Genomic DNA, 26,289 nt, shown 5'->3' with positions numbered 1-26,289 from the left:
GAAATTCAAGCGGCCAGTCTAGACACAGCCAAAGTGTAACTGATGGTCTAGGAATTCTTTAACCAACTTTAGAGCATAGGACGGACTAGATGGCTTCTTGAGCTCTCTTCCAGCACAACATTTTTGTTATTCTATAAAGAAAAAAAAACCTCTACTGAACCACCCTGGACAAGGAGAGCTTTTCAGAAAGACAAAGTAGAGCATATTGCTGAAAATATAGCTATTTCCTTTCCTTATTGCCCTGTGACACCTTTATGTACCTTAAATAGGATTCTGTGCTGCAGAAGCTCAGAGCAAAGGAGGAAACTGAGATGGCTTCAAACAGCCTTTGCTTCTCTTAATCCTAGTCGGGCTGGGGGCTGGATGGATCCCTTGTGTATTTTAGGCCACCCTATAGGCCTCAGCAAGTAACAGCAGCTTCCTTGGGCTGCTCTGTGGATTGCAGCAACATGAACTACAGCCCTGCTCCTTACACATTTCTCCCCTTCCGAGCATGCCTTGATAGCATGCTAGTGAGGGATGTTGAGAACAGGGCCGGTTTAGGAAGTGCGGGGCCCAATTCAAACAATTTCAACGGGGCCCCGCAGCAATTTTGGTTGAGCAAAAAAAAGCTCACAAAAGTTTCAACGAGGGGGGCCAGGAATTTTTTTAATTGAAGGGGGAAAAAAAAGCACAAAAAATCCCCCGCCAACACACACACACCCTCCCGCAGCACAGGAAAACCCTACGCTAAACTCACACCTCCTGTGGCGCAGGCAGCCGACACACTCCTCCTCCAGGGCTGGCAGATTTGTATAAATTTTGGTGGTGCCCCATTAGCCACACCCCCTAATCCCCGTTAACCATGCCCCGACCCCCATTAGCCACACCCTCTCTGGAGGCAACCAGGTCTCTGGAGGCAACACGCTCAGGGCAAGATGGACACATGTCCAGAAGTAAAAGGTGTCATGTCACCCCTCTCGAAGGACTTTTCCCATCATCCTCCTACCAACAGGGATTAGTATGGCCCCCACCAAGCTCCCCTCATGCAACTATCTTGCAATTGCATTAACCCAACGTGTGTGACATTAACTTGGGGGCAGAGAGGCTGGGGGAAGAGTTTCCTCGAAGGCTATGTCTACACTCGCGGCTTCTTGAGCAAGTACAGCCGTTCTTGTGCAAGAACCCACAGAGCAGCCACACTGCCCGCCTGCTCTTGCGCAAGGAAATTTACAGTGTGGCGTGGTAAGAGAGAGTGTCTTGTGCAAGAGCTATGCTCTTTTCTAACAGGTGTAAGCTCTCTTGCGCAAGAGGGCAGTGTGGATGCTCGGCAGGGATTTCTTGCGCAAGAAACCCCTCTGACTAAAATAGGGGCCCAGCTCTGAATAGTAACTCGCCGCGCATGGCGCCCGGCACACTTCTGGGTTTCAGGGTGCGGGGCCCCTTAGGTGCGGGGCCCGATTCAGGGGAATTGGTCGATTCGGCCTAAGGTTGCCCCTGGTTGAGGGGACAGCCTTGGGCTGCCTTTCACAGTGTATGTCCTTACTCAGGAAGAATTCAGTTTTTAGGGCCTCTTTACCCCACTCTGGATCTTTAATCCAGCAAAAAGGGGTTGGTGTGAGAGTGAGGCTCTCTTTTGTGCATGGAATATGAAGCTGAAATTCCTTTGTTTGCCAGTGAAAGCTATAAGGAGAATGGCTTGGGGAATGTGTTTGGTAATGTCCCAGTTCTGATCATACTTTGCCTGTGATGTCATGAACCACTTGAGTGCCAAAAAGAGCGAATGTCCAAGCGAGTTGTTTGCTCCCTTTGCAGCGATAGGAAAGAGGGCGTTAATGCCTCTTTTCAGCTCTTTTCCCAGCTGATTAAATATCAGCTCCATACACACAAACCCTCTGAGCATATGCAATACAAAACAAGGACTAATCTATGATCCTCATATTAAGCAACTGTTTGGGGTTTTGGGTTTTTTTGCCCTTTTTTTTTTTTTTTGACCCCTTAGGGGACTGCAACTGTATGTTTGGCTACTCCCTCCGTTTCTAGGTCTCAGTAAATAAAAGTAACAGGTGCATTTGCTCACTGGCTCACACAGGAGTGCAGCAACCTTTCAACCTTCAAGAAAGATTCAAAGAACTGGTGAAAAACCATTCAGTGGAGGACAATGGATTTCCAGAACGCTATGTCCATGGTGATGAATGATGGACACAGAATTCCTGTGGTTGGATTTGGGACCTATGCACCTGACACAGTGAGTAAACCTTTTACAGCTTATTCCACAATAGGGAGTTTGTGTTTGGTATATGAAGTTTGGTGCTGTGCTAGAAGAAAAGTGACTGACACACTAAATCTAAGTAGTGAGAGTAGAACTGTACAGTTTCCTCCACTGAGCTCTCCCCATCCTAACAGGGAGCACTTTCTACAATGCCTAGAATGGGCCCCATGCAGGACTGCAATGCACTTCAGCTCTGACTTGCTGTCTGGTTAGCTGTTCCATTCATGGGCCCACAGGCCTGTCTGCAACACACCCCAGTCCTGACCTGCTGCTTGGTTTGCTGTTCCAGTTCTCTCTCCACTTACCTGTCAATTGTTCCATGCTGGGTATTTTTGTACACTTGTTTCAGATTTCTCTAGAAGGAAATGGAAGCCATGTAGTTTGTTCACAGATTGTTCTTTGTTGTGTTTTATCTTCTGAGTGCCTTTCTAACAATACAAATATGTGCATCGCTGCAGCTCCTGTTGCTCCTATGTGATGTTTTGGAAGCCCATGCCACACCTGAATTCCACCTGCTGTGCTTAAACCCCATCACAGTCACATCTCCATGGCTTTCAGAGCTGTAATGTATGCCCCATTGTTTTTCACTCTGTTGCACTCTTGTAATTTTATGTCATTCTCTTTCTCCGGACCATTTAAAATTCTATTCACCTAAATCAGGAGATGTGCCTTCAGGACTATGGTGCTTTTCAGGAACATCCCTCCAACAATAATACTAAGCTGATGATAGGTGTGTGTCACTTTTGAATAAATATGGGGAAGAAGTTGGTGGTCTTATTTATGTCATTACTTAAAGTCTTCGAGTAACATCTCTCTCTCTCTTCCCCTCTCTCTCATTGCCCAACTACATGGCAATACATGTTCTGTGCCAGATAAACAATAAATGTGCTGACGTCATTCAAAACTGTGTTTGCTTCATGGGGTCAGCAAACAAAGACTGCCCTTGAAAAAAACAGGTGATTTAGGTAATTGGTTATAAAGTCTTTTATCTCAGTCACTAGTTCAGAGTTCATCCAAATTAGCAGACTAAAAATCCCTGTATTGTACTTACAGTGTATACAGCTCTCACACTCATATGTCCTGAGCACTTTGCAAAGCACTTTGCAATGGAAGGTAAATATCACTAGCCTATACATGTTATACATGGGGAAACTGCAGTGAAGGACTTGCCCAGGTCACCCATCAAGAGCCAGCTCTTGAAATCAGATCAGCGTGGGCTGGCTCTTGAACCCAGGCAGAATCCCTTTGACCTCACACTCACTCATGTACATTTGGCTGCAGGATCAACAACTGCTCCCTTTACTTTTTGAAGCAGCCCTCTTGCGCTGATTGACATCAGTGCAGTTGCCTGAATAACATAGGATTGCAAGTAAAGGCCCTTCATTATCAAATGCAACGCAGTCAGTCAGTCAGTCAGAGTTAAACCTAGAGCTCCTTACTCCATAGTTATTCAGATCTTCATGCAGAACTCTCATTGGCCTGGATAAGAACCTGAGAACTCGACTCATTGTGTAGATTATCAACACTCCTGGGCTGTGTCTAGACTGGCAAGATTTTGCGCAAAAGCAACTGCTTTTGCGCAAAATCTTGCCACCTGTCTAGACTGGCCACGAGTATTTGCGCAAGAACACTGACCTTGTACTGTACAAAATCAGTGCTTCTTGTGCAAATACTCTGATGCTCCCGCTCAGGGATAAGCCCTCTTGCACAAGTATTCTTGTGCAAGAGGGCCAGTGTTGACAGCAACGTTAATTTCTTGTGCAAGAAAGCCCGATGGCTAAAATGGCCATCGGAGCTTTCTTGCACAAGAGAGCGTCTACACTGGCATGGATGCTTTTGCGCAAAAGATGTGCTTTTGCACAAAAGCATCTGTGCCAGTGTAAACGCTCTCTTGTGCAAATACTTTTAACAGAAAAACTTTTCTGTTAAAAGTATTTGCACAAAATCTTGCCAGTCTAGATGCAGGCCTGTGGTTCAGTTTGTGATACTCTATGATGTAGATCAAGGGCTAATGAAATCAATAGAGGCTGCACTGGTGTAAATGAAGACAGAACTTGGCCCCTCGCTTTTGAATGATTGTTGATTTCAAGTGTGGTTCTAGTCTGAAAACTGACTGTAAAAGTTTACACTATCATTCCATATTGTTGTCTTCCAAGTGATTTCAGGACTAAAAGTGTTTTTAGTTTACAACTGTAAAGATGTGTTTTCTGACTGCTAGCCTTGCAAAATTGACTGGCAAGCTGTGTTCTTTTCTTCTCGTGCATCATCATCAGTAGAAAAGTTGTTTGAAGGCCAAGTTATGCTCACAGTGATATCCGTGTCAGCCCATTGTCTTTAATACATTGGCCTATAGCCCTATGGAATTTAATATGGATGTAAGTAATAAGATACTATAGATATTAAACAGTGGTTTTTAAATAGTATCTGAAAGCTTACTGAATGTAATAGAAATTGATCACTTTTCTGAAGCATTTTTAAACAACCTGGGTATGTCTACACTACAGAGTTAGTTCGAACTAACGGACATTAGTTCGAACTAACTTTCATAGGCGCTACACTAGCGCTCCGCTACTTCGAACTTAATTCGAACTAGCAGAGCGCTTAGTTCAAACTAGGAAAACCTCATTTTACGAGGATTAAGCCTAGTTCGAACTAGCTAGTTCGAACTAAGGGGTGTGTAGCCCCTTAATTCGAACTAGTGGGAGGCTAGCCCTCCCCAGGTTTCCCTGGTGGCCACTCTGGCCAACACCAGGGAAACTCGTCTGCCCCGCTCCCGGCCCCGGACCCCTTAAAGGGGCACGGGCTGACTACGGTGCCCGTGCCAGGTGCAAGTCTGCCAGCACCCAGCCAGCAGACCCTGCACCTGGCATGGATCGAGCCACCCACCCGATACCCCCCAGGCCCCCCCGCTTCCCGGGACCAGGCTAGCGGCTCCCGGGAGCTTGCCCGGGACCGCAAGAGGCAGGCACCCGCCTGGTCTAGAGCGGACATCGTGGACCTCGTCCACGATCTCCGCACTAGGCACAGGAAAGTGGCCATCTAGGGCAGGAGAGCTGCCAGCCTGGCCACCCAGGAGCAGGTGTGCATGAAAATCAAGGGGGCCAATGAGACCCCCGACCCTGAGCCCTGAGCTTACAATGGCCATCCTTGGTCAGACCAAAGGTCCATCTAGCCCAGTAGCCTGTCTGCCGACAGCGGCCAACCCTAGGGACCCTGGAGGGGATGGACCGAAGACAATGACCAAGCCATTTGTCTCGTGCAATCCCTCTCCAGCCTTCCACAAACTTTGGGCAGGGACACCACTCCTACCCCCTGGCTAATAGCACTCCATGGACCCAACCTCCATGACTTGATCTCACGTCCCTTTAAACTCTGTTCTAGTTGTAGCCTTCACAGCCTCCTGCAGCAAGGAGTTCCACAGGTTGACTCTTTGCTTTGTGAAGAACAACTTTCTCTTACTAGTTTGAAGCCTACTACCCATTCCTTTCCTTTGGTGTCCTCTAGTCCTTCTTTATGGGAACTAATGAAGAAGTTTTCTGTATGCACCCTCTCCACCCAACTCCTGCTTTTAGAGACCTCTATCCTGTCCCCCCTCCGTCTCCTCTTTTCTAAGCTGAAAAGTCCCAGGGTATGTCTACACTACAATGTTAGTTCGAACTAACGGATGTTAGTTCGAACTAACATTCATAGCCACTACACTAGCGCTCCGCTAGTTCGAATTTAAATCGAACTAGCGGAGCGCTTAGTTCGAACTAGGAAAACCTCATTTTACGAGGATTAAGCCTAGTTCAAACTTACTAGTTCGAATTAAGGGGTGTGTAGCCCCTTAATTCGAACTAGTGGGAGGCTAGCCCTCCCCAGCTTTCCCTGGTGGCCACTCTGGCCAACACCAGGGAAACTCTATTGCCCCCCTCCCGGCAAAGGGGCACGGGCTGGCTACAGTGCCCGTGCCAGGTGCAAGCCTGCCAGCACCCAGCCAGCAGACCCTGCACCTGGCACGGCACAGAGCCACCCACCCGATGGCCCCCAGCCCTCCCCCTATTCCCGGGACCAGGCTGGCGGCTCCTGGGAGCTTGCCCGGGACCACAAGAGGCGGGCACCTTCCTGGGCTAGTGCAGACATCGTGGACCTCGTCCACGATCTCCGCACTAGGCACAGGAAAGTGGCCGTCTAGGGCAGGAGAGCTGCCAGCCTGGCCACCCAGGAGCAGGTGTGCATGAAAATCAAGGGGGTCCACTGAGACCCCCCCAACCCTGAGCCCTGAGCTTACAATGGCCGTACTGGGTCAGACCAAAGGTCCATCTAGCCCAGTAGCCTGTCTGCCGACAGCGGCCAACACTAGGGACCCTGGAGGGGATGGACCGAAGATAGTGACCAAGCCATTTGTCTCGTGCCATCCCTCTCCAGCCTTCCACAAACTTTGGGCAGGGACACCACTCCTACCCCCTGGCTAAGACTACTCCATGGACCCAACCTCCATGACTTGATCTCACTTCCCTTTAAACTCTGTTCTAGTTGTAGCCTTCACAGCCTCCTGCAGCAAGGAGTTACACAGGTTAACTATTTGCTTTGTGAAGAACAACTTTCTCTTACTAGTTTGAAGCCTGCTACCCATTCCTTTCCTTTGGTGTCCTCTAGTCCTTCTTTATGGGAACTCAGGAAGAACTTTTATGAATGCACCCTCTCCACCCAACCCCTGCTTTTAGAGACCTCTATCCTGTCTCCGCTCCATCTCCTCTTTTCTAAGCTGAACAGTACCAGTCTCTGTAGCCTCTCTTTATCTGGGACCTGTTCCCAACCCCTGATCATGTTAGTTGCCCTCCCCATTCCCAACCTTTCTCTTCCCCTCTCCCACCTCCTTTTCCCAGTCTCCACCAGCTTTGTTCAATAAAGACAGAGTAAATGTTGGAAGAAACGTTATCTTTATTTTGTACATCAGGAAGGGGGGCTAGGGAAGGGTAAGTGGAAGGAGGTGAGGGAGGAATGGGGTACGAGCCCCCGATGGGGAGGAGTGGGCTGGCTCTGCGGGCTTCTGGGGGTGGAAGCTCTCCTGCAGCCCCCTAATTGCCCCCTCTCCCCAGATGGCAGCCTGCGGCAAGTGCAGCCGGGCTGATGGCCGAGTGCTGTGATGTGCCCAGTGTGGGCACTCAGGGCACTCCAAGCCAGGACTGCTTTGCAAGCGGGGCACCCCTGAGAACTGTCTGTCCGGGGTGGGGGTCGGGTCCCTTTAAGCGCAGCCCTCGGCTAGCCTGATGCAGCAGCTCCACGCTCTAAGTCCTCATCTGATGCCCTGCCGGCACTGCTTCCGGCCATCCTTAAGCCCTGTTCAGGGTCCACTAAATGTGGACATGCTAGTTCGAATTAACAAAACGCTAATTCGAACTAGTTTTTAGTTCTAGACGCGTTAGTTCGAATTAGCTTAGTTCGAATTAACTAATTCGAACTAAGTTAGTTCGAATTAGCGCTGTAGTGTAGACATACGCTCTGAGATTTTAATGGAGAGCTACATCTGTTCTATAGAATCTATAGATTGGTTTAAAAATTCTGTAGAAATACAGCCATTCACTATTAAATTTTATAGAATTTTTTACAACAAAATGTATTTTTTTCACTAAAGTAAGCAGAGATGAGTGTCTGTGTAAGAAGATGGCATTTTCACAGTCACTTTTTTCATACTGGAACCACACTCTAAAATATCATCCCAGAGCCAGATATGTTGAGACTTTGTTTCTTTCTGAATTTAATGTATAGGTTCCAAAAAGTAGGTGTGAAGAGGCTGTAAAAGTGGCTATTGAAGTTGGCTATCGCCATATAGATGGTGCCTATTTCTATGAGAATGAGGAGGAGGTTGGTCGAGCCATTCGAGAGAAGATTGCAGATGGAACGGTCAAAAGAGAGGACATATTTTACACAGGGAAAGTAAGTTGGTTGTGTTCTAAATCCCACCATTTGTTCTCTGCTTCTTTCTGTGTTGCAAGAGAATGGCAACTGCAGTGAGGAGGTAAGTACAAGTTGAAGTAGGCTGGCAGGATTTGCCTGAAACACCCATCCATTGCCAGGCACTAATTCTGTGGCAAAAGGATTATATGCATTAGTGCCAGTTGGTGCTTTAGCAGGCATGGCTCCTAGATACAGTTACCAGACGGAAAGTACATTGAACTGAAGGTCAGGGTGACTGTTTGTAACTTAAAGACAGAAACATTATAGGGATGCTAATTATCCCAAAACCAAGCATTACTGATCAGGAGATTTAAGGTTACACTTCAAAGAAATCCAAATATATTAGGCTATGGAAATGCACAGATCAGGCACCTAACCAATTTTAACTCCTCCAGCCATAACTATGCATACAATAGCCATATCATTTGGATTAGCATATTGTTTGTAGTCCCAGGCTGCATCAAATTGAATATTGAAGATACCATAGATGTTTTCATTTTCTAACCTTATGGTGTCATTAAGGGGTAGAATTCCTGTCTAAATTTTCATTTTTTAATGTTGCAGGGTATGATGATGAAACATTTTTTAAATGCCGGGAACTTCTTAAAATAAATTTTAGATAAAATAATGCATAATGTACTACGTATCCAGTGGCATTTCATGACTTGGATATAGTAGAACAAACTTATTTAGGGAATCAGCCTTGTGAACATACAATACTGATGGTAATTGTTTTCTTTTCACTCTCTACAGCTTTGGAGCACTTTTAATGCTCCAGAGATGGTCCAATCAGCTCTGGAAAAGTCACTGAAGACACTGCAATTTGACTACATTGATCTGTACATTATTCACACACCCCTCTCTTTAAAGGTAACAAAAAAAAAAGTTCTGTCTGAACACAGGAGAATCTTGTCCCCACAGGTCCCTTTTTGCTTTGTCTCACCATATGTTAGCTGCTTGATTCAGAGACACTGCAGTAAGGAACAAGGAGCTTTTCAGTACTGAACAATTTTCCATATATATTTCTTCCAGATCAGACGTAAAATGGGCTTTCCTCTATATTAGGAATGTGGAGGTAATCAAGAGAACTGATGGACTGAACAGCTATCTATTTCCAGGGTTTATCCAGAAAACAATTTATGTCAAATAGCATACTGAACAGGAGGTTTATATTATTTCTTTTGTTTTAAAGCCTGGAGATGATTTACTCCCAGTGGATGGAAATGGAAAATTGATTTTTGACAACGTAGACCTGTGTGCCACTTGGGAGGTGAGTATTATGTACACATAAAATATGAAAACATCTTTGCAAAATTGCCATGAAAATTTATCAGGACAGGCACAAAACTAGCTTACTGGAGAGTGTGTAAGAAAGCAAAAATTAGACCTACCAGTATATTTCAGAGCATAATCCAAACTCTAATAGGGTCTTTAGGAAGAAACTTTTCCTGGAGATTGGTTATTTAGTATTTGTCCACTGTAGGTTTCTTGTATTTACCTCAGAAGCAGCTGATAGAGGCCACTCCTAGAAATAAGACTAACTGGGCCACTGGTTTGCTTTAGTGTGGCAGTTCCTATTATATTACTCACCTGCAGAAAAACATTATTTGTCTGGGAGAATAGGATCATGGAATATTGTAAGTGAGGATGTATTAAGATACAAGACTAAGTTATATTTGTCCAATAACAATGACTAAGATGTGTTCTGAAAGCCCTTCCTGATGGTGTGTTTCTAAAAGAAATAAAGAGCTTCTTTAAACACAAATGTTGTACTGCTTATTTCCTTTCTGGGGGAAATTAGCTATACAGTGTTGAGCTCTGTAATATCAATATAACAGCATCCACATCAGGGATTGTACTAGTACAACTGTTTTGATTAAAAACAAACTAGCTATAACTGCTACAGAAACCATGTGTAGACCAAGCCTAAAAGTTACATGGTCCCAGGTTACCATGGAAACTTCCTGGAGGAAAGAGGAAGTGGGGCAAGAAATAAAATGGAGGAAGAATTAACCTAGATTTCATTTGCTTTTTTCCTATTTCTGTGTACCTGTTTGTCTGTATGTGATGGATATGGTCACAGAAATCCCCTTGGGACTGTCATTTGATGTGCTGAAATACCACTTATCCTGCCTACCTGCCCCCTTGCGAGCCCCTCAACTCTGTCCTGCTGAGCCAGGCCTCCTCCAGCACTGACACAGAGATGGGGTCACAGCCTTTTGCGATATAATACAGACACTGCGTTCAGCTCAGCACTGGAAGGACTCAGCCACAGGGACTTGCTTTGGAACCCAAATGAAATAAACCCCAGGAATCAATTACTTACACTGAGTTTATAAATAAACGAAGGTGATTTTGTTAAGTATAAAAGGTAGCATTTAAGTGGTCATAAGAGATTGCAGACAGAACAACGCAGGTTACTAAACAAAACAAAATGGGACACACAAGCTAAGCTTAATGCACTAAGAAACTGGGGTATGTCTACACTACAGCGCTAATTCGAACTAACTTAGTTCGAATTAGTTAATTAGAACTAAGCAAATTCGAACTAACGCATCCAGACTAAAAAACTAGTTCAAATTAGCGTTTTGCTAATTCAAACTAGCATGTCCACACAGAGTGGACCCTGAACCGGGGTTAAGGATGGCCGGAAGCAGTGCCGGCAGGGCATCAGATGAGGACTTAGAGCGTGGAGCTGCTGTCTCAGGCTAGCCGAGGGCTGTGCTTAAAGGGACCTGACCCCCACCCCGGACAGACAGTTCTCAGGGGTGCCCTGCTTGCAAAGCAGTCCTGGCTTGGATTGCCCTGAGTACCCACACTGGGCACATCACACCACTCGGCCATCAGACCGGCTGCACTTGCCGCAGACTGCCATCTGGGGAGAGGTGGCAATTGGGGGGCTGCAGGAGAGGTTTCACCCCCAGAAGCCCGCAGAGGCAGCCCAGTCCTCCCCATCGGGGGCTCGTACCCCATTCCTCCCTCACCTCCTTCCACTTACCCCTCCCTAGCCCCCCTTCCTGATGTACAAAATAAAGGACATGTGTATTCAAAAATAGAATCTCTCTTTATTGAACAAAACTGGGGGAGACTGGGAAAAGGAGGTGGGAGAAGGGAAGAGAGAGGGTGGGAGAGGGGAGGGCAACTACAATGAGGAGGGGTTTGGAACAGGTCCCATATGAAGAAAGGCTAAAGAGACTGGGACTTTTCAGCTTAGAAAAGAGGAGATGGAGGGGGGATATGATAGAGGTCTATAAAAGCATGAGTGGGGTGGAGAGGGTGCATACAGAAAAGTTCTTCATTAGTTCCCATAATAGAAGGACTAGAGGGCACCAAAGGAAAGGAATGGGTAGCAGGCTTCAAACTAACAGCAGAAAGTTCTTCTTCACAAAGCAAATAGTCAACCTGTGGAACTCCTTGCTGCAGGAGGCTGTGAAGGCTACAACTAGAACAGAGTTTAAAGAGAAGTGATATCAATTCATGGAGGTTGGGTCCATGGAGTGATATTAACCAGGGGATAGGAGTGGTGTCCCTGCCCAAAGTTTGTGGAAGGCTGGAGAGGGATGGCACGAGACAAATGGCTTGGTCACTGTCTTTGGTCCATCCCCTCCAGGGTCCCTAGGGTTGGCCGCTGTCGGCAGACAGGCTACTGGGCTAGATGGACCTTTGGTCTGACCCAGTACGGCCATTCTAAGCTCAGGGCTCAGGGTCGGGGGTGTCAGTGGACCACCTTGATTTTCATGCAAACCTGCTCCTGGGTGGCCAGGTTGGCAGCTCTCCTGCCCTAGACGGCCGCTTTTCTGTGCCTAGTGCGGAGGTCGTGGACGAGGTCCACAATGTCTGCACTGGACCAGGAGGGTGCCCGCCTCTTGCGGTCCTGGGCAAGCTCCCGGGAGCCGCCAGCCTGGTCCCGGGATGAGGGGGAGGGCTGGGGGGCATCGGGTGGCTGGCTCGAGCCATGCCAGGTGCAGGGTCTGCTGGCTGGGTGCTGGCAGGCTTGCACCTGGCACGGGCACCGTAGCCAGCCCGTGCCCCTTTAAGTGGTCCGGGGCCGGGAGGGGGGCAGACGAGTTTCCCTGGTGTTGGCCAGAGTGGCCACCAGGGAAAGCTGGGGAGGGCTAGCCTCCCACTAGTTCAAATTAAGGGGATACACAGCCCATAATTTGAACTAGTAAGTTCGAACTAGGCTTAGTCCTCATACAATGAGGTAAACAAAACAAGTAACGTTCCAGACTTCCCCATCGTTTTGGAGAGAAGCTTCTCAACATGACTGAAGTAAATCCTAACGTTTCAAAAAACAAATAAAAAGAGACCCTTCTTTATAAAAAGTCTTCATAATATTTTAGGGCCTGTTTTGTGCTTTTTGAACACGTGGGGTTGGCAATATCGATTAACAGATCTCTGTAGGGAAGTAACACAATGACAACAAAAACCAAAGCAGTCTCTAGTCTGGGCTAGTAAGTGCCGGTTCTGCAAGCTGCATTATGCAGTCACCCCTGCTACAGGCACCAGCAACAGTAATGGACCTGGTCATATTTTATTTCCTTAGGCCATGGAGGCATGTAAAGATGCAGGCTTGGTGAAGTCAATTGGGGTGTCCAACTTCAACCGCAGACAGCTGGAAATGATCCTGAACAAACCCGGGCTCAAGTACAAACCTGTTTGCAACCAGGTAACATTCTGACCTTAGGTTAAAATAAAGACCCAGAAGGGCTCACTGCGATACCATGAAGAGACCTGGAAAAGAAGGATCATGAGGCAGAACCTGGGAGAGAGAAGGGTTAGATGGCAGCCCAAACAAAGGGCGGGCAAAGCTGGGTCCTGCTGCACTTTGCTTTGCTTCTCCTTTCTCTTGGAAACGTGGGTTCAGATAGTAATGGAATTCCATAAAAAGAAGAATGTATTTTAAGGCAAAGCATAAGAAAATGTATTGCTGCCTCAGGGGCTTTCTCCTGGAAAATATTTATGGTCTTGTTTTTAGCCAACCCTTGATTCGACTTCCAATATTAAGTGCACAATTTTATTTCAGCAGCATTAACTGCAGGCACATTTCTTTTCTCCTGCAACGGTGCCCTTTAAAATACCAATCTGATTTGCAGGTGCACTCAAGTATTTAGATTTCTCAATCCATGCAGTTACAGGCACCAATATATGTGTCTGCCATTAACTACAGAAACAGCACTGAAGGCCATTTTGAATATGTAGGGTCGAGATGATGATGATGATACGTGGGTAGAAGTATTTGAGTTTTTACCCTTCTAGTCTAAGCTCCCTGTAACCTATGCAGCCGAGTGTCTGCACAGTTCCTATTTAGTGCCATGCAGGTGCTCCAGGAAACCATGTAGGGCAGGGACGTGTAAGCAACTGTGGGAAGGGCTACCTCACACCTGGTCCCAACCTAGTCTGCCCTTAAACTTGCTGCAGACTGGGCCACCAGGCCCCAGCCCAGACCCAGCCATGGGTAGGGCAGCTTGGCTCTGGCCCTGGCCCTGTCACAGGTGACCTGACCCTAACTTGTGTGACTGGGGGTGGTCCATACCCAATCCAGCCCCTGCCCCCCTGCCATGGTGGCCTGGCCTTGATTCTGCCGTGACAGCCCAGCCCCAGCCTGGCCAGATCCTGCCAAAGCTGTGGTGGCCTGGCCCTTCCCGGCCCCCTAGTACAGCAGCCATTGCAGCCTGACCCCACTCCTCCCATGGCCACAGCAGTCTGGCCTCAATTCTGCCACAGTCATAGCGACCCACCCCAAAGCTGCCAGTGTAGGAAGAGGTGCCATTCCCCACCACACAGCCCAAGTGCTGCTGCAAGAAGAGAGAGACGAGGGGAGTCCCCTCTCCTTGCAGTAGCCCTGGAGCACCCTCCTTTGCCCCAAACCTTTCCTGAACCTGGCCCCACCCCATAGCCTATACCTCCAGCCACAGCCCTCACATCCCTGCATGCCACTTTCTGTCCGGCCCTGGGCCCCTCATCCCTGTTCCAACCCAGAGCCTGCACCCCCAACCAGAGCCCTCACAGCCTTGCAACCCAACCCTCCTCCACAGGCCTGGGCCATCTCCCACACTAGGAACCCTTTGATCCCACTCCCAGCATATGAATTTTGTTACGTGCACCAATATGAAGGTGATGATCTCCATACTGGTGCACATAACAAAATTCATTCAGCCCAAGGGCAGGAAAAATCAGAGGGCATGCTGCTTCTGGCCCATATAGATTTTATAGCTTGGCCTTTAGGTAAGGAGCACAGTATGTCCTTGTAACATTAATATTTAAAGTTTGCAAGGTTACTTACAGGATTTGATTTTATTTCAAAGGAAGTTGTCTGTTATTTTAACATAATTTTGCTTCTTACAGTAGAAAAACACCTGATGACAGGCATATTATAAATACTTAGATAAATGCAGCAGATGATAATAGGTACAATTGGGGGGAGTCATGTGACTGTCTCGGTACAATCTGAAATCTCCATTTTTTTTTCTAATGTTTCAGGTTGAATGTCACCCTTACCTAAACCAAGGGAAATTGCTGGAGTTCTGCAAATCCAAAAATATTGTTCTGGTGGCATTTAGTGCCTTGGGATCTCACAGGGAGGAGAAATGGTGAGGAAAAAAGCTGACTGTAGCACAAAGGAAAGAAGTGGGTGGAAAGTTGGCATTGCATGCTGTGAAATCAGCATGGCAGTGTTTGGCACTCATTTGGCACAGATACAAATGCCCACACAAGGAGACAGTCAGTGGAGAATCAGGCCCAATATATCTGCTGAATCCCTGGGGATAAATGAGTATCGTCCCATATTTTAATTTGTGTGTATATATATATATATATATATATATATATATATATATATTGTGTTTAAAAAATGTCGTAAGCCGCCTCGAATATTTTAAATACAGAGGTGGGGTACAAATATTTTATAATAAGTAAATAAATAAATATTGTCTCCCTCAGACTCAGCTCTCACTGATCCTGAAATCAGAAATGCTCACTCCATGTCTGTGTGCCCTTGCAGGGTAGTTCAAAGTATGCCAGTTCTGTTGGAGGATCCAGTCCTGAACAGGCTGGCCAAAAAATACAACCAAAGCCCAGCACTAGTAGTCTTGCGCTACCAGCTGCAGCGTGGTGTGGTGGTTCTTGCCAAGAGCTTCACCAGAAAGCATATTGAAGACAACATCAAGGTAAAGCCACGGAGCGGAGGAATGCCATTAAAACCCTCACAAATACCATTGTCCCCTCAAGGGCTGTCATGAGGCCTGCCTTGCACCGTCCACTTGCAAGTAGCCACACTCCTTAGGACAGAGACTGCCATTTGCCCTGTGTTTGTATAGTCCCTCTCATAATGCAAGCCTGGGTTGGTTAAGGTCATCAGGTGCTACTCATATAAAGGCTATGTAGTTATAAAGGGACATTTTAGAGAGAGCTGAAATGGACAGAGTCCAAAGTACAGGCAGTCCCCGAGTTATGTGAATCCGACTTATGTCGGATCCGCACTTACGAACGGGGCTTTTCTCGCCCCGGAACTCGCGAGAGGCGGGACCACCCAGACGCGCAGTGGTCCCACCACCGCGTCCTCTGGGGCGAGAAAAGCTGCTCCGGGTGTCCCTGGTCTGCTGGGGTGGCCCGGGACCCCGCCACCTCTGCGGCTTTGCTCGGGGTGTCCCTGGTCTGCTGGGGACCCCTCCCAGCAGACCAGGGACACCCCGAGCAGACCAGGGACACCCAGAGCAAAGCCTTGGAGGCGCAGGACCCCGCCGCCTCTGCGGCTTTGCTCCGGGTGTCCCTAGTCTGCTCGGGGTGTCCCTGGTCTGCTGGGAGGAGTCCGGGGCGAGAAAAGCTGCTCCGGGTGTCCCTGGTCTTCTGGGGGGGTCCCCAGCAGACCAGGGACACCCCGAGCAAAGCTGCAGAGGTGCGGGATCCCGCCGCCTCTGCGGCTTTGCTCCGGGTCTCCCTGGTCTGCTGGGGAGCGGGGGCGCAGCTAGTGCGCTCTCCCCCCCACAGCAGACCAGGCTTTTGTTGTGGACGCCTGGGGTAGAGCAGCTGGGGTGCTGCCGGGTTGGTCCTGGGGGGGACCTACCCAGCAGCGCCCCAGCTGTTCTGTCCCAGGCTCCAGATTCAGCCGCTGTTGAAACTGATCAGTGGCTGATTCCAGGAAGCTGGGGGCAGAGCAACTCTGCCTCCGGCTTCCTGTAGTCAGCCCCTGGTCAGTTTCAGCAGCAGCGGCTGAATCTGGAGCCAGTTCCGAGTTACGTACAAATTCAACTTAAGAACAAACCTATAGTCCCTATCTTGTACGTAACCCGGGGACTGCCTGTATTACCCTGTGAAGCAATAAGTAAGTATTACCCTGTAATGTTTCTCATTACCCAGTAAAGCAATAAACAACTCAGGAACCACTGGATACACGTTAATTCATGCACGGAGGCTTGGTTCAGCATTTGTCTGCTAATCTAGAGCCGAATTCTGAGGTCTTCTCTCAGTTTCTGTTCAGTTGTTAACCCTTGCATGGGCAAAATTCACATACCCCTCAGCAAGCAATGATTGGGGGCGGAGTTTAATATCTGGCCCTGAATGCACAGGCAAAGGTTCTTCATAGCAATAGTGTGCTGAGCCCATAATCCAGAGGGTAGTGGATTGAAATCATCCTCTCCTAGGCTGTATTTGGGAGAGGAAGGTTTGTCCAGTAGGCTGGGGCATTGGCCTAAACTGTAGGAGTCCCAGGTTCCATTCCCTATTGTGCCATGGACTTCTTGTGTGACCTTGAGCAAGTCAATTTTTTCCTTCTCTCTGTTGGAGTGGGGATGATGATACAGATGCTTCCCTACCTCCCAGAGGGGTTGTGAGTATCAGCACGATAAAGATGGGGTCATGCTTTATAATCTACTGATGAAAAGTGCTATGTAAGACGTAGGTGTTATTAATTCTGGGACTGACACCCTGAGGGTATGTCTACACTAGCCTACTAGATCGAACAAGGGAGGCTAATGTAGGCATTCAAAGTTGCAAATCAAGCCCGGGATTTAAATATCTCGTGCTTGATTTACATCTTCCCGGCCAGTTGCCATTTTTGAAATGTATAAGTCTGGACTAACTGCCCACGTCTACATGCAGCAGGGACCCGGTAGTTTGAAATAAAGCCCTAGTTCGAACTACCTGTTATTCCTCCTGGGATGAGGTTAACAGGCAGTTCGAACTAGGGGCTATAATTTGAACTACCGGGTCACTGCCACGTGTAGACGTGGGCAGTTAGTCTGGACTTGTAAATTTAAAAAATGGTGACCAGACAGGAAGATGCAAATCAAGCACGAGATATTTAAATCCCGGGCTTGATTTGCAACTTTGAATGCCTACATTAGCCTCCCTAGTTCGAACTAGGGGGCTAGTGTAGACATACCCTGAATGACAAGCATGTTAGAATAAACAAAATCCCTTCTTGCTCTATGAAGCTTTTTATTTTCTCTTCCAGGTGTTTGACTTCCATTTGACAGAGGAGGACATGAAAGCCATTGATAGCCTGAACCAGAACCTTCGCTATGACCTATGTGCACAGTGAGTTGTAGTACTTCGGTCTTAAGAGTGTTGAAGCCAACTATGGGCAACAGAGCCTGATAAAAGACAGATGGTGTTAGTCTCACAGCACAATCAGGTTTGATACTTTCCTGCAGCTCCTGCAGGCAGTGGCAATTTGGGACTTAAGACTCACCATCAGTTCTTTGCTCCCTAGACAGCACAGACTAGAAAGTTCTTGAAGTGACTTATAGTAATTGCTTTGGAAGCCTACAAGATCTCCCTGGCAGGAAGCTTTTCCTAATGCTCAGGCCCATTTCAATTGCATCCTATTAATTCTGGCTATATCCTCTTATACCACATTAAACAATCTTTGATGATTATCACAAATATTGCTGCTCAATTTGCACAATACAAATGTGGCAGCCATATCTTAACTGCATGGAGTTGCATGAGGATAGTTCATGGAAATTAAACAGCTGCCGTCTGCATTTTGTTTTTTAGCTTTTTGGACCATCCTGAGTATCCATTTAATGATGACTATTAAAGAGGCTCCATTTGCAATTCCTGTGTTGTTAGCAAATAATAATGATGCTCCTCCATTCCTAGGACCAGTTCTAGAGGGAAAATGCCATTTATATACACTATTGCCATCAACCTCTCTACTGTGTGATTTAATTTAATCTACACAATAATAAATTAAATTTCATCCTTCCAATGACTTGTCTTCTTGCTTTTGATAATACTAAAGGGGGGAGAAGGGTATATTGAATATAGTTATCAGTTCCTGTCCCCAATCATACATAGATATTTCCATCTTCATCCTGAGCTGCTAGAACTTAACCCCCAGAATGAACTGTGATTCCTGAAAACACTCAGCCAAGTGAGTGTGGAAAGAAGAGGTTACTCACCCTGTGTAGTAACGATGGTTCTTCGAGATGTGTCCCTGTGGGTGCTCCACTCAAGGTGTCGGGTCCCGTCCCGGCGCCGCTGGTCGGAGATTTCCAGAGCCGTAGCCGGGCCGGACCGCGCATGCGCGAGCACAGCGTGCGGCGTTCGCGCCTTTGCAACGGTCCGCCCCCCCCCCCTGGTCAGTTCCTCTCACTGCTCAGTCCCTGAAAAACAAAGCAGAAAGACCCGGAGCGGGGAAGAGGGTGGGGCATGGAGCACCCACGGGGACACATCTCGAAGAACCATCGTTACTACACAGGGTGAGTAACCTCTTCTTCTTCTTCGAGTGGTCCCCGTGGGTGCTCCACTCAAGGTGAGTACAAAGCAGTAACCCAGAATGTGCTCCGGATCAGTTATTTTCTACCGTGGATAGAACCGCAGAGGCCACCGCGGTATCTGAAGCCCACCTCCTAGTTATGGCATAATGACACGCAAAAGTTACACTAGAGGTCCAGGTAGCCGCGCGGCAGATATCTGCAAGGGGAACTCCCCTTGCAAAGGCAGTGGAAGTCGCTACTGCTCGCGTAGAGTGAGCCCGAGGTAAAGAAGGAAGAGGTTTGTTCCGAATCGAATGGCAATTTGTAATACAAAGAGTAATTAGTTTTGCAATGCGCTGAGTGGAAAGTGCTTTGCCCTTTGATCTCTGTGCCGAAGATACGAACAGCCTGTCCGTGCACCGCCATTGGCGTGTTTTGTCTATATAGAAAGAAAGCGCACGTCGGACATCGAGGGTGTGGAACAGAGCATCCTTACTTGAGGAATGAGGCTTGGGGTAAAAAGCTGAGAGAACAATAGGCTCATTAATGTGAAAGGAAGAACAGACTTTGGGAATAAAGTCCGGATGTAATCGTAGCGTTACTGTGTCTTTGGAAAAAACCGTAAAAGGAGGGCTTGCCATCAACGCCCCCAGTTCACCCACCCTTCTTGCTGATGTAATTGCAAGTAGAAAGACCGTTTTCATGGTTAGCATATGTAAAGAGACCGACGCCAAAGGCTCAAAGGGGGAGGGGGTACATAATGGTATCCAACACTAAATCGAGATTCCAAGAAGGGGAAAGCGCCCTTCGTGGTGGGTTTAAATTCACAAGCCCCTTTAAGAACCTCTTTGTAATTACATGAGAGAAGAGCGAGGAACCTTCTACTGGATGGTGGAAGGCCCTGATAGCTTCCAAGTGCACCTTTAAGGATGAAAGTGCAAGTCCCGAATTCCGTAGCTGAAGGATGTAATCCAAAATGTGCTGTAGAGGAGATGAGAGAGGCTGTATGTCATTCTGGAGGCACCAGTTAGAAAATCTCTGCCACTTTGTGAGGTAAGTGTTCCATGTAGACTCTTTCCTACTGTGTAGAAGTATTGCCTAGACCTGTTCAGAGCACAGGTTTTCGTCCCCTTTTAACCACTGAGGAGCCACGCCGTCAGATGCAATGCCTGAAGTCTGGGGTGTAACAGTGTCCCTTGTTCCTGAGAAAGGAGATCCTGGTGGAGAGGAAGAGGGTAAGGTGGTTGAATTGACATTCTGTGTAAAAATGGATACCAGGCTTGCCTGGGCCATGCTGGTGCTAGCAAAATGACAGTTGCCGCTTCTGCTCTGATTTTTTCCAGTGTTCTGGAGATGAGGGCCGTTGGAGGAAACGCATACAGAAGTGCCTTCTTCCATCTGCTCAGAAGCGCATCGCCGAGGGAGCCCTTGCCGAGCCCTGCTCTGGAGCAATATAGGCGACACTTCCTGTTGTTGGACGTTGCGAATAGGTATACAAGGGGAATACCCCATCTGCGAAATATCGCACGAAGTACATCTGCCCTTATTTCCCACTCATGGTCCGTGGGAAAACGTCTGCTGAGGGAATCCGCAATTACATTGGCGGTGCCAGGTAAGTATGATGCTGTTATGGTTACGCTGTTCTGTATGCACCAATTCCAACACCGCACTGCTTCGGCGCATAGGGAGCGTGATCGTGCTCCTCCCTGTCTGTTCACGTAATACATCGCTGCTACATTGTCCATCAGTATCCTTACTGTAAGACCTTTGATATGCGGGAGAAAATGTTTGCATGCATAGAAGATTGCTCGGAGTTCCAACCGATTGATGTGCAGACGCCTCTCGCTGAGAGACCATTTGCCCTGGATTCGTTCGTTGTCCATGTGGGCACCCCAGCCGATGAGTGAGGCATCTGATTTTATCTGTACCGATGGTTGTTGTCGGTGGAATGGAACTCCTGAGAGAAGGTTTTGTGCCTTCGTCCACCATCGCAGAGATCTCTGAACATGTGAAGGTAGCCATATTACCTTGTGAATGTCGTGCCTCATGGGAACATAAACCGTGGACAGCCAACGTTGGAGGTTCCTCAGGTGAAGAACTACGCATGAGGAACTACGATGGTAGCCGCCGCCATATGACCCAGGAGACGAAGGCAATTGTGTACCGAGACACTCACATTGCCGGTGAGTATGGTAATGAGATCTTTGATCGCTTGAAATCTTTCCTGAGGTAAGTAAGCTTTCGCCGTGCGCGAATCGAGGTTTACCCCTATAAACTTTATGGATTGCATCGGAATAAGTGTTGATTTTTGCTTGCTCAGGAGGAGACCGAGTGATTCGAATGTTTGTTCGACCGTCGCCATCATCTGCGACGCCTCTCGCTCCGTGGAACCTTTTATTAAGCAGTCATCCAGGTATGGGTATATTATCACCTGTAACCGACGCAGATGAGCTGCTACCACAGCCAGGGTTTTCGAGAAAGCTCTTGGAGCTGAAGCAAGACCAAATGGTAGAACCTGATACTGAAAATGATCGTGGCCTATCACAAATCGCAGAAAACGTCTGTGAGCGGGATGAATTGCGATGTGAAAATACGCATCTTGTAAATTGAGGGCAGCGAACCAATCGTTGTGATCGAGGGATGGGATTATGGAACTCAGGGTCACCATTTTGAAGCGCTGCCTGCGGAGATAACGATTCAGACGGCGTAGATCGAGAATGGGTCTCCAGCGCCCCGTTTTCTTTTCCGTTAGGAAGTATCTGGAATAAAACCCTCTTCCCTTGAACTGATCTGGGACCCTCTCTACCACCCCGATAGCAAGGAGACGATGAGCTTCCTGTCGCAAGAGGTTTTCGTGAGATGGATCCCTGAAAAGGGACGGGGAAGGTGGGGTGGTGGGAGGGATGGAAGCGAAGGGAATGGTGAAGCCGATATTTATGACTTCCAGTACCCATTTGTCCGATGTTATTTTGACCCACTGGTGATAGTAAGGTCGTAAGCGATGGTGGAAAATGGGTTTTGTGTGTACAACAACGATTGGTAGCATCCGCTTGCCCCCGACAAGGGAGTCAAACTTGCTGTTTTGAGGCGGGCGTGCCCACTACTCTAGGTGGTGGTGGACGCCTTCGCTGAGGCCGTTGTCTAGGTCGGGACTGGTCGAACGGGCGATTTTGTTGTCTCCGAGGCTGATAATCATACCGTCTTTGGTACGGGAAATAACGACGGCGGCGGAATGGTGGTACATACATCCCCAGCGTGCGAAGTGTTGTTCTTGAATCTTTGCCGGTATCAAGTACCTCATCTGTCTTTTCCGCAAATAATTTTACCCTGTCAAACGGAAGGTCTTCTACCTTGGAGTGTAGCTCTTTGGGCACCGCCGCTGTGGCGAGCCAGGATGAACGTCTCATAGACACTGCTGTTGCCACTCCTCGAGCCGCTGTGTCCGCTATATCCATAGCTATCTGAAGATTAGCCTTTGAACATGCATAGCCTTCCTTGATGATCGACCGTAACAGCTCTTTATCAGCGTCCGATGATCTTTGGGCCAGCTCTGTAAGCTTTGCGATACTATTGAAACTATGATTCGCCAATAGAGCTGTGTAATTCGCTATGCGAAGGAGCAATGTGGCCGATGTATAAACTTTACGGCCAAATATATCTAATTTCTTTGCCTCCTTATCGGCCCCCACATTTTTCAGCTGTGGGTTCTTAGCCCTTTAGAGAGCTGCGTCAATGACCAAGGAGTTTGGCTGCGGGTGAGTAAAAAGGAATTCTGAGTCTTTAGATGACACAAAATAACGTTTTTCCACCGGTTTCGAAGTTGGAGGAGTCGAAGCCGGGGTATGCCAAATTTCTGCTGCTGATTGGAGGATTGCCTCATCCATAGGGAGAGCAACCTTAGATTGTTGTTTAGGATGTAAATTTCTCCAGAGGTTGAATTGTTTCGTCGGAATATCTGATAGCTGGACGTCCTGAGACTGGGCTACCCTCCTAAAAAGATCCTGAAATTCTTTTGTGTCGTCCGGAGGAGAGGAATCCCCTTCAAACACTGCATCGTCTGCGGGGTGCAGAGCCGGTGCCGATAATGAGCGGCTCGGAGGTGCCGGCATTACCGACTGCACCTGGTGTGATCTTTCTGGTTGTCTCGCCGTACCGGACGTACCAGGCTTGTGTCCCTGACTGACCCGGGACAGTGAAGCAGGTGGAAGAGAGCGCGTAGGAGAGGCTCTCTTCTTCTTTGACACCATTACCGCGGGCAATTTTGATCTCTTTTTCTGCCCTGCGGGAGGCTCTGAGACCTGGTCCTCAGAAGGCTGTAAAGCCTTATCACACAAGAGTAGTTTTAACCGCATGTCTCTCTCTCTGCGTGCCCTCGGTGTCAATTTTGCGCAATGGGCGCATTTTTGTGGCACATGCGATTCCCCTAAGTACCTAACACAAGCTTCGTGCCCGTCAGATGCAGGCATGGCCTCTTTACAGTGAGCACACTGTTTAAACCCGGGTGACCCGGGCATAATGCTCGCTCAGCATAACTATATACAAGTAATCCCCTAAAACTAAAATTAGTAACTATAGGAAATTTTTTTTTAATTCAACCTTAACTAGTACCTAACTAACTTTATTAACCAAAGTTGACTATCTATAATTCTCTCTCCTTTTTTTTTTTTTTTTTTTTTTTTTTATAAAGAAACGGCTTCTCTCTGAGGAGACAAACGGCGCTCCGCCAGCAACCACAGGCGGTTGAGAGGAACTGACGGGGGAGGAGGGGCCCGGACCGTTACAAAGGCGCCAACGCTGCGCGCTGTGCTCGCGCATGCGCGGTCCGGCCTGGCTACGGCTCTGGAAATCTCCGACCAGCAGCGCCAGGACGGGACCCGACACCTTGAGTGGAGCACCCACGGGGACCACTCGAAGAAGAAAATATAGTAACCAAACACCAGGTGGTGTGGTAGCCTTGTATACTCCAGGATTTTTTAGAAGCTTCTGAGTTACACATAGCCTGCATGACCTGTGTAAGCTCGAAAGCTTGTCTCTTTCACCAACAGACATTGGTCTGATAAAAGATAACCCTTCCACCTCTTGTACCCAAGCCTTAACCCAAATCCATCCATCCTCCAACTCCCTTGTCCAAGTCAGAACCCCCTCCTGCATCCAAACTCCATCCCAAACCCACACCCCCTCCATTAATATAATAGAAAAGTGCAGCCTATGACCACTAACCAAAATTCTTGGAGTGGCACCCCTTTTAAAGATTGTTGCCCACCTCTGGTTTGTAGCAATCTGCTGTTCTTAGGGAAGCAGGTGTCTTGTTCTGCTGCCCTCTAGTGGCTGCCAGGAAAGTCTGACATAGGACAGTGGACCTCAGAGATAAAATTACAGTGAGGAAGAGGCACTCACTGGTCTATTCTATGCATACCGAGCTCTGTCCTGATAAGATGGAATTTAGCTTTGCTGTGGAAAGATGAAATCTCTGAGGTCTTACACATCTCCTGTCTTTAACAAGAGTCGCGCCTTTGGTTTTGTCCCTAATTTTGTAGAGCTACATTTTGTGAGACTGATGGGCTCCTGTGTCACAGCATTCAGGACCGGCTTTTAACAAAGGTGAAAGTAAGTTGGTGCACCCCAGTGCAGTGCACTGATAAGAGATTGGCTGGCTGGGGGAGGAATTCTGGATGTGCCCGCATCCTGCACAACGCAGCCATAACACACCCAGGCTCCAGCCCCAGTGCTCAGGCGGCTGGGCAGTATGGTCCCTGCCACCCTGGGAGTTCCAGTAGCTGGGCAGCACAGTGGCCACACTCCCAGCCCTGAACTCCCCAAACACTTCCCCAGTCCCTTGCCTTGAGCCCCTTCACACACACACACACCCAAACTCCTGCCCTGAGCCCCCCACAGGGGGGTTGCAATATGACAGTACCTGTAAGAAATTTGTTACTTTCATCCCTGGCTTTTAAACCACAAGGCAAATATTTTCTAGGCAAAGATGCCACAACAGCTTTGGGCTTCTTAGCCTACGTGTCATAACACCACAATATAGTTGCAGCACAGTCCTACAAAACACTGCATCTACGCATCTACAGCTATGTGCAGCAGCACTTCCTTTGCCTTGCATTATGTACCCCCATAGTACAAGAAAGTGCTCAGAGTGAGAATGTAGAGAAAAACTTACTATGGTGGGGAAAATAGTGAATATCTAAACTTCTGCCCTGTGTCAAGCACACCGTGAACATAGCTTTGTGGGTTTAGTGATGCAATTGCCTGCCTAACAAAGATATACTGGGCCTCAGTCTCCACTCACTCCCCTCCCCACTTGAAGAGGAGGAATAACTCCACTAAAACCAAGAGCTGGGCTCGTGTGAGTGAAAGAAATTAGGCCCATCTCTTTGTTGTACCTGAAGTACCTCACGGGATCTTTTTCAGGGGGATAAGGCAAAACACCACATTTATTGGGAATACATATTTCAATCACTATTTTATCATATGCACCTGATATATTACACTCATACTCTCTCACACACACAAACATACTTGGTCTTGTTGTTGTTACAACTAGCTGCTCCCCCTCACTTCACTAGCCAGGTGAGTTAGATGGGGAGGGATGGAGCCAGGCTTCTGCCGATTCAGATTGGTGTACCAATGTTGACCAGATGAAAACTCAGGGTCCTCCTGCAAGATACCTTAGATTTATTGTAGCTCCCCTCTCATGCAAATCTATACCAGTTAGTCATCATATGCATATGCAAAATCTGTGAGAGTCACCATATGCATATGCAGTTAAGTCTTCTGTGGTACCTTCTTCTGGGTGTTGTCTTAACGCTGCCACATTCATCTTCAAAGAGAGTTCTTCCAAAAGCAGGCACTTGCTTTTCCCAAGGCCAGCAATTGTCTTAGCATATTCATATGGCTAAAGTAAAACTTAATACAAGGTTATATGAACCTTTCCATATAACCTTATATTACGTCTTTCCAGATCCATATGGATAAAGCAAGAGATTTAACATATGAAGAAGTTTAATACAGAGATTTAGCCACATCTTAACATTCTAATTCCATGGTGAAGTGACCACAGCTCTGTGTGTTCTGTACGCATTTGAAACTGGCCATGGTACATTGGAGCAGAGTTTTGTTAAGTGATCTAGATATATCCCCAGATATCAGGCCTTGGGAGGACAGGGCAGTTCAGTTGCTCCAGGCGTGAAGAAGAGACTGCTTGACTCAGGTGGAACTGTTTGAGGAAGGGCGGCTAGCAGGGAAGAAATGACTGCTAATGAGAGATGGGGGGAGGAGGCATAAAGGAAGTTGGGAAGGGCAAACTTCTGGTTTAACCAGGCCCTAGTTAGGCTTGATCTATCTCTGGTTCGTAGTTCCATCACAGCAGAAAATGCCCATTATATC

At 47.7% G+C, this 26,289-nt stretch overlaps 1 protein-coding gene across 2 annotated transcripts; it reads left to right on the top strand.

Annotated features, from left to right (window-relative positions):
• The first annotated feature begins 1,784 nt into the window (after positions 1–1,784).
• On the top strand, positions 1,785–24,122 carry LOC102445774 (prostaglandin-E(2) 9-reductase-like). 2 transcript variants are annotated; one of them, XM_075897143.1, is made up of 9 exons: positions 1,785–2,227; positions 8,003–8,170; positions 8,945–9,061; positions 9,384–9,461; positions 12,738–12,860; positions 14,675–14,784; positions 15,195–15,360; positions 17,646–17,728; positions 23,582–24,122. In XM_075897143.1, exons 1-9 carry the CDS (start codon positions 2,141–2,143, stop codon positions 23,646–23,648), a joined length of 999 nt encoding a protein of 332 aa, XP_075753258.1. In that variant the 5' UTR covers positions 1,785–2,140; the 3' UTR covers positions 23,649–24,122. The 2 variants fall into 2 exon arrangements, with proteins under 2 accessions (XP_075753258.1, XP_006135534.3); XM_006135472.4 differs by lacking the exon at positions 23,582–24,122 and adding an exon at positions 18,191–18,757 and having other exon boundaries at positions 1,788–2,227.
• The last annotated feature ends 2,167 nt before the right edge of the window (positions 24,123–26,289 follow it).

This window comes from Pelodiscus sinensis, chromosome 1, assembly GCF_049634645.1.
Source record: "Pelodiscus sinensis isolate JC-2024 chromosome 1, ASM4963464v1, whole genome shotgun sequence".
Classification (NCBI taxonomy): domain Eukaryota; kingdom Metazoa; phylum Chordata; order Testudines; family Trionychidae; genus Pelodiscus; species Pelodiscus sinensis.
The sequence above is the reverse complement of the archived record's forward strand: the minus strand, read 5'-3'. Positions and strand labels throughout refer to the sequence as shown.

Excerpts from the sequence above, each read along its gene's own strand:
- LOC102445774 (XM_075897143.1), top strand. The coding sequence starts at position 2,141 with ATGGATTTCCAGAACGCTATGTCCATGGTGATGAATGATGGACACAGA. Across the intron at positions 2,228-8,002 it reads GGACCTATGCACCTGACACA|GTTCCAAAAAGTAGGTGTGA; the intron begins GTGAGTAAACCT and ends TTTAATGTATAG. Across the intron at positions 9,462-12,737 it reads ACCTGTGTGCCACTTGGGAG|GCCATGGAGGCATGTAAAGA; the intron begins GTGAGTATTATG and ends TTATTTCCTTAG.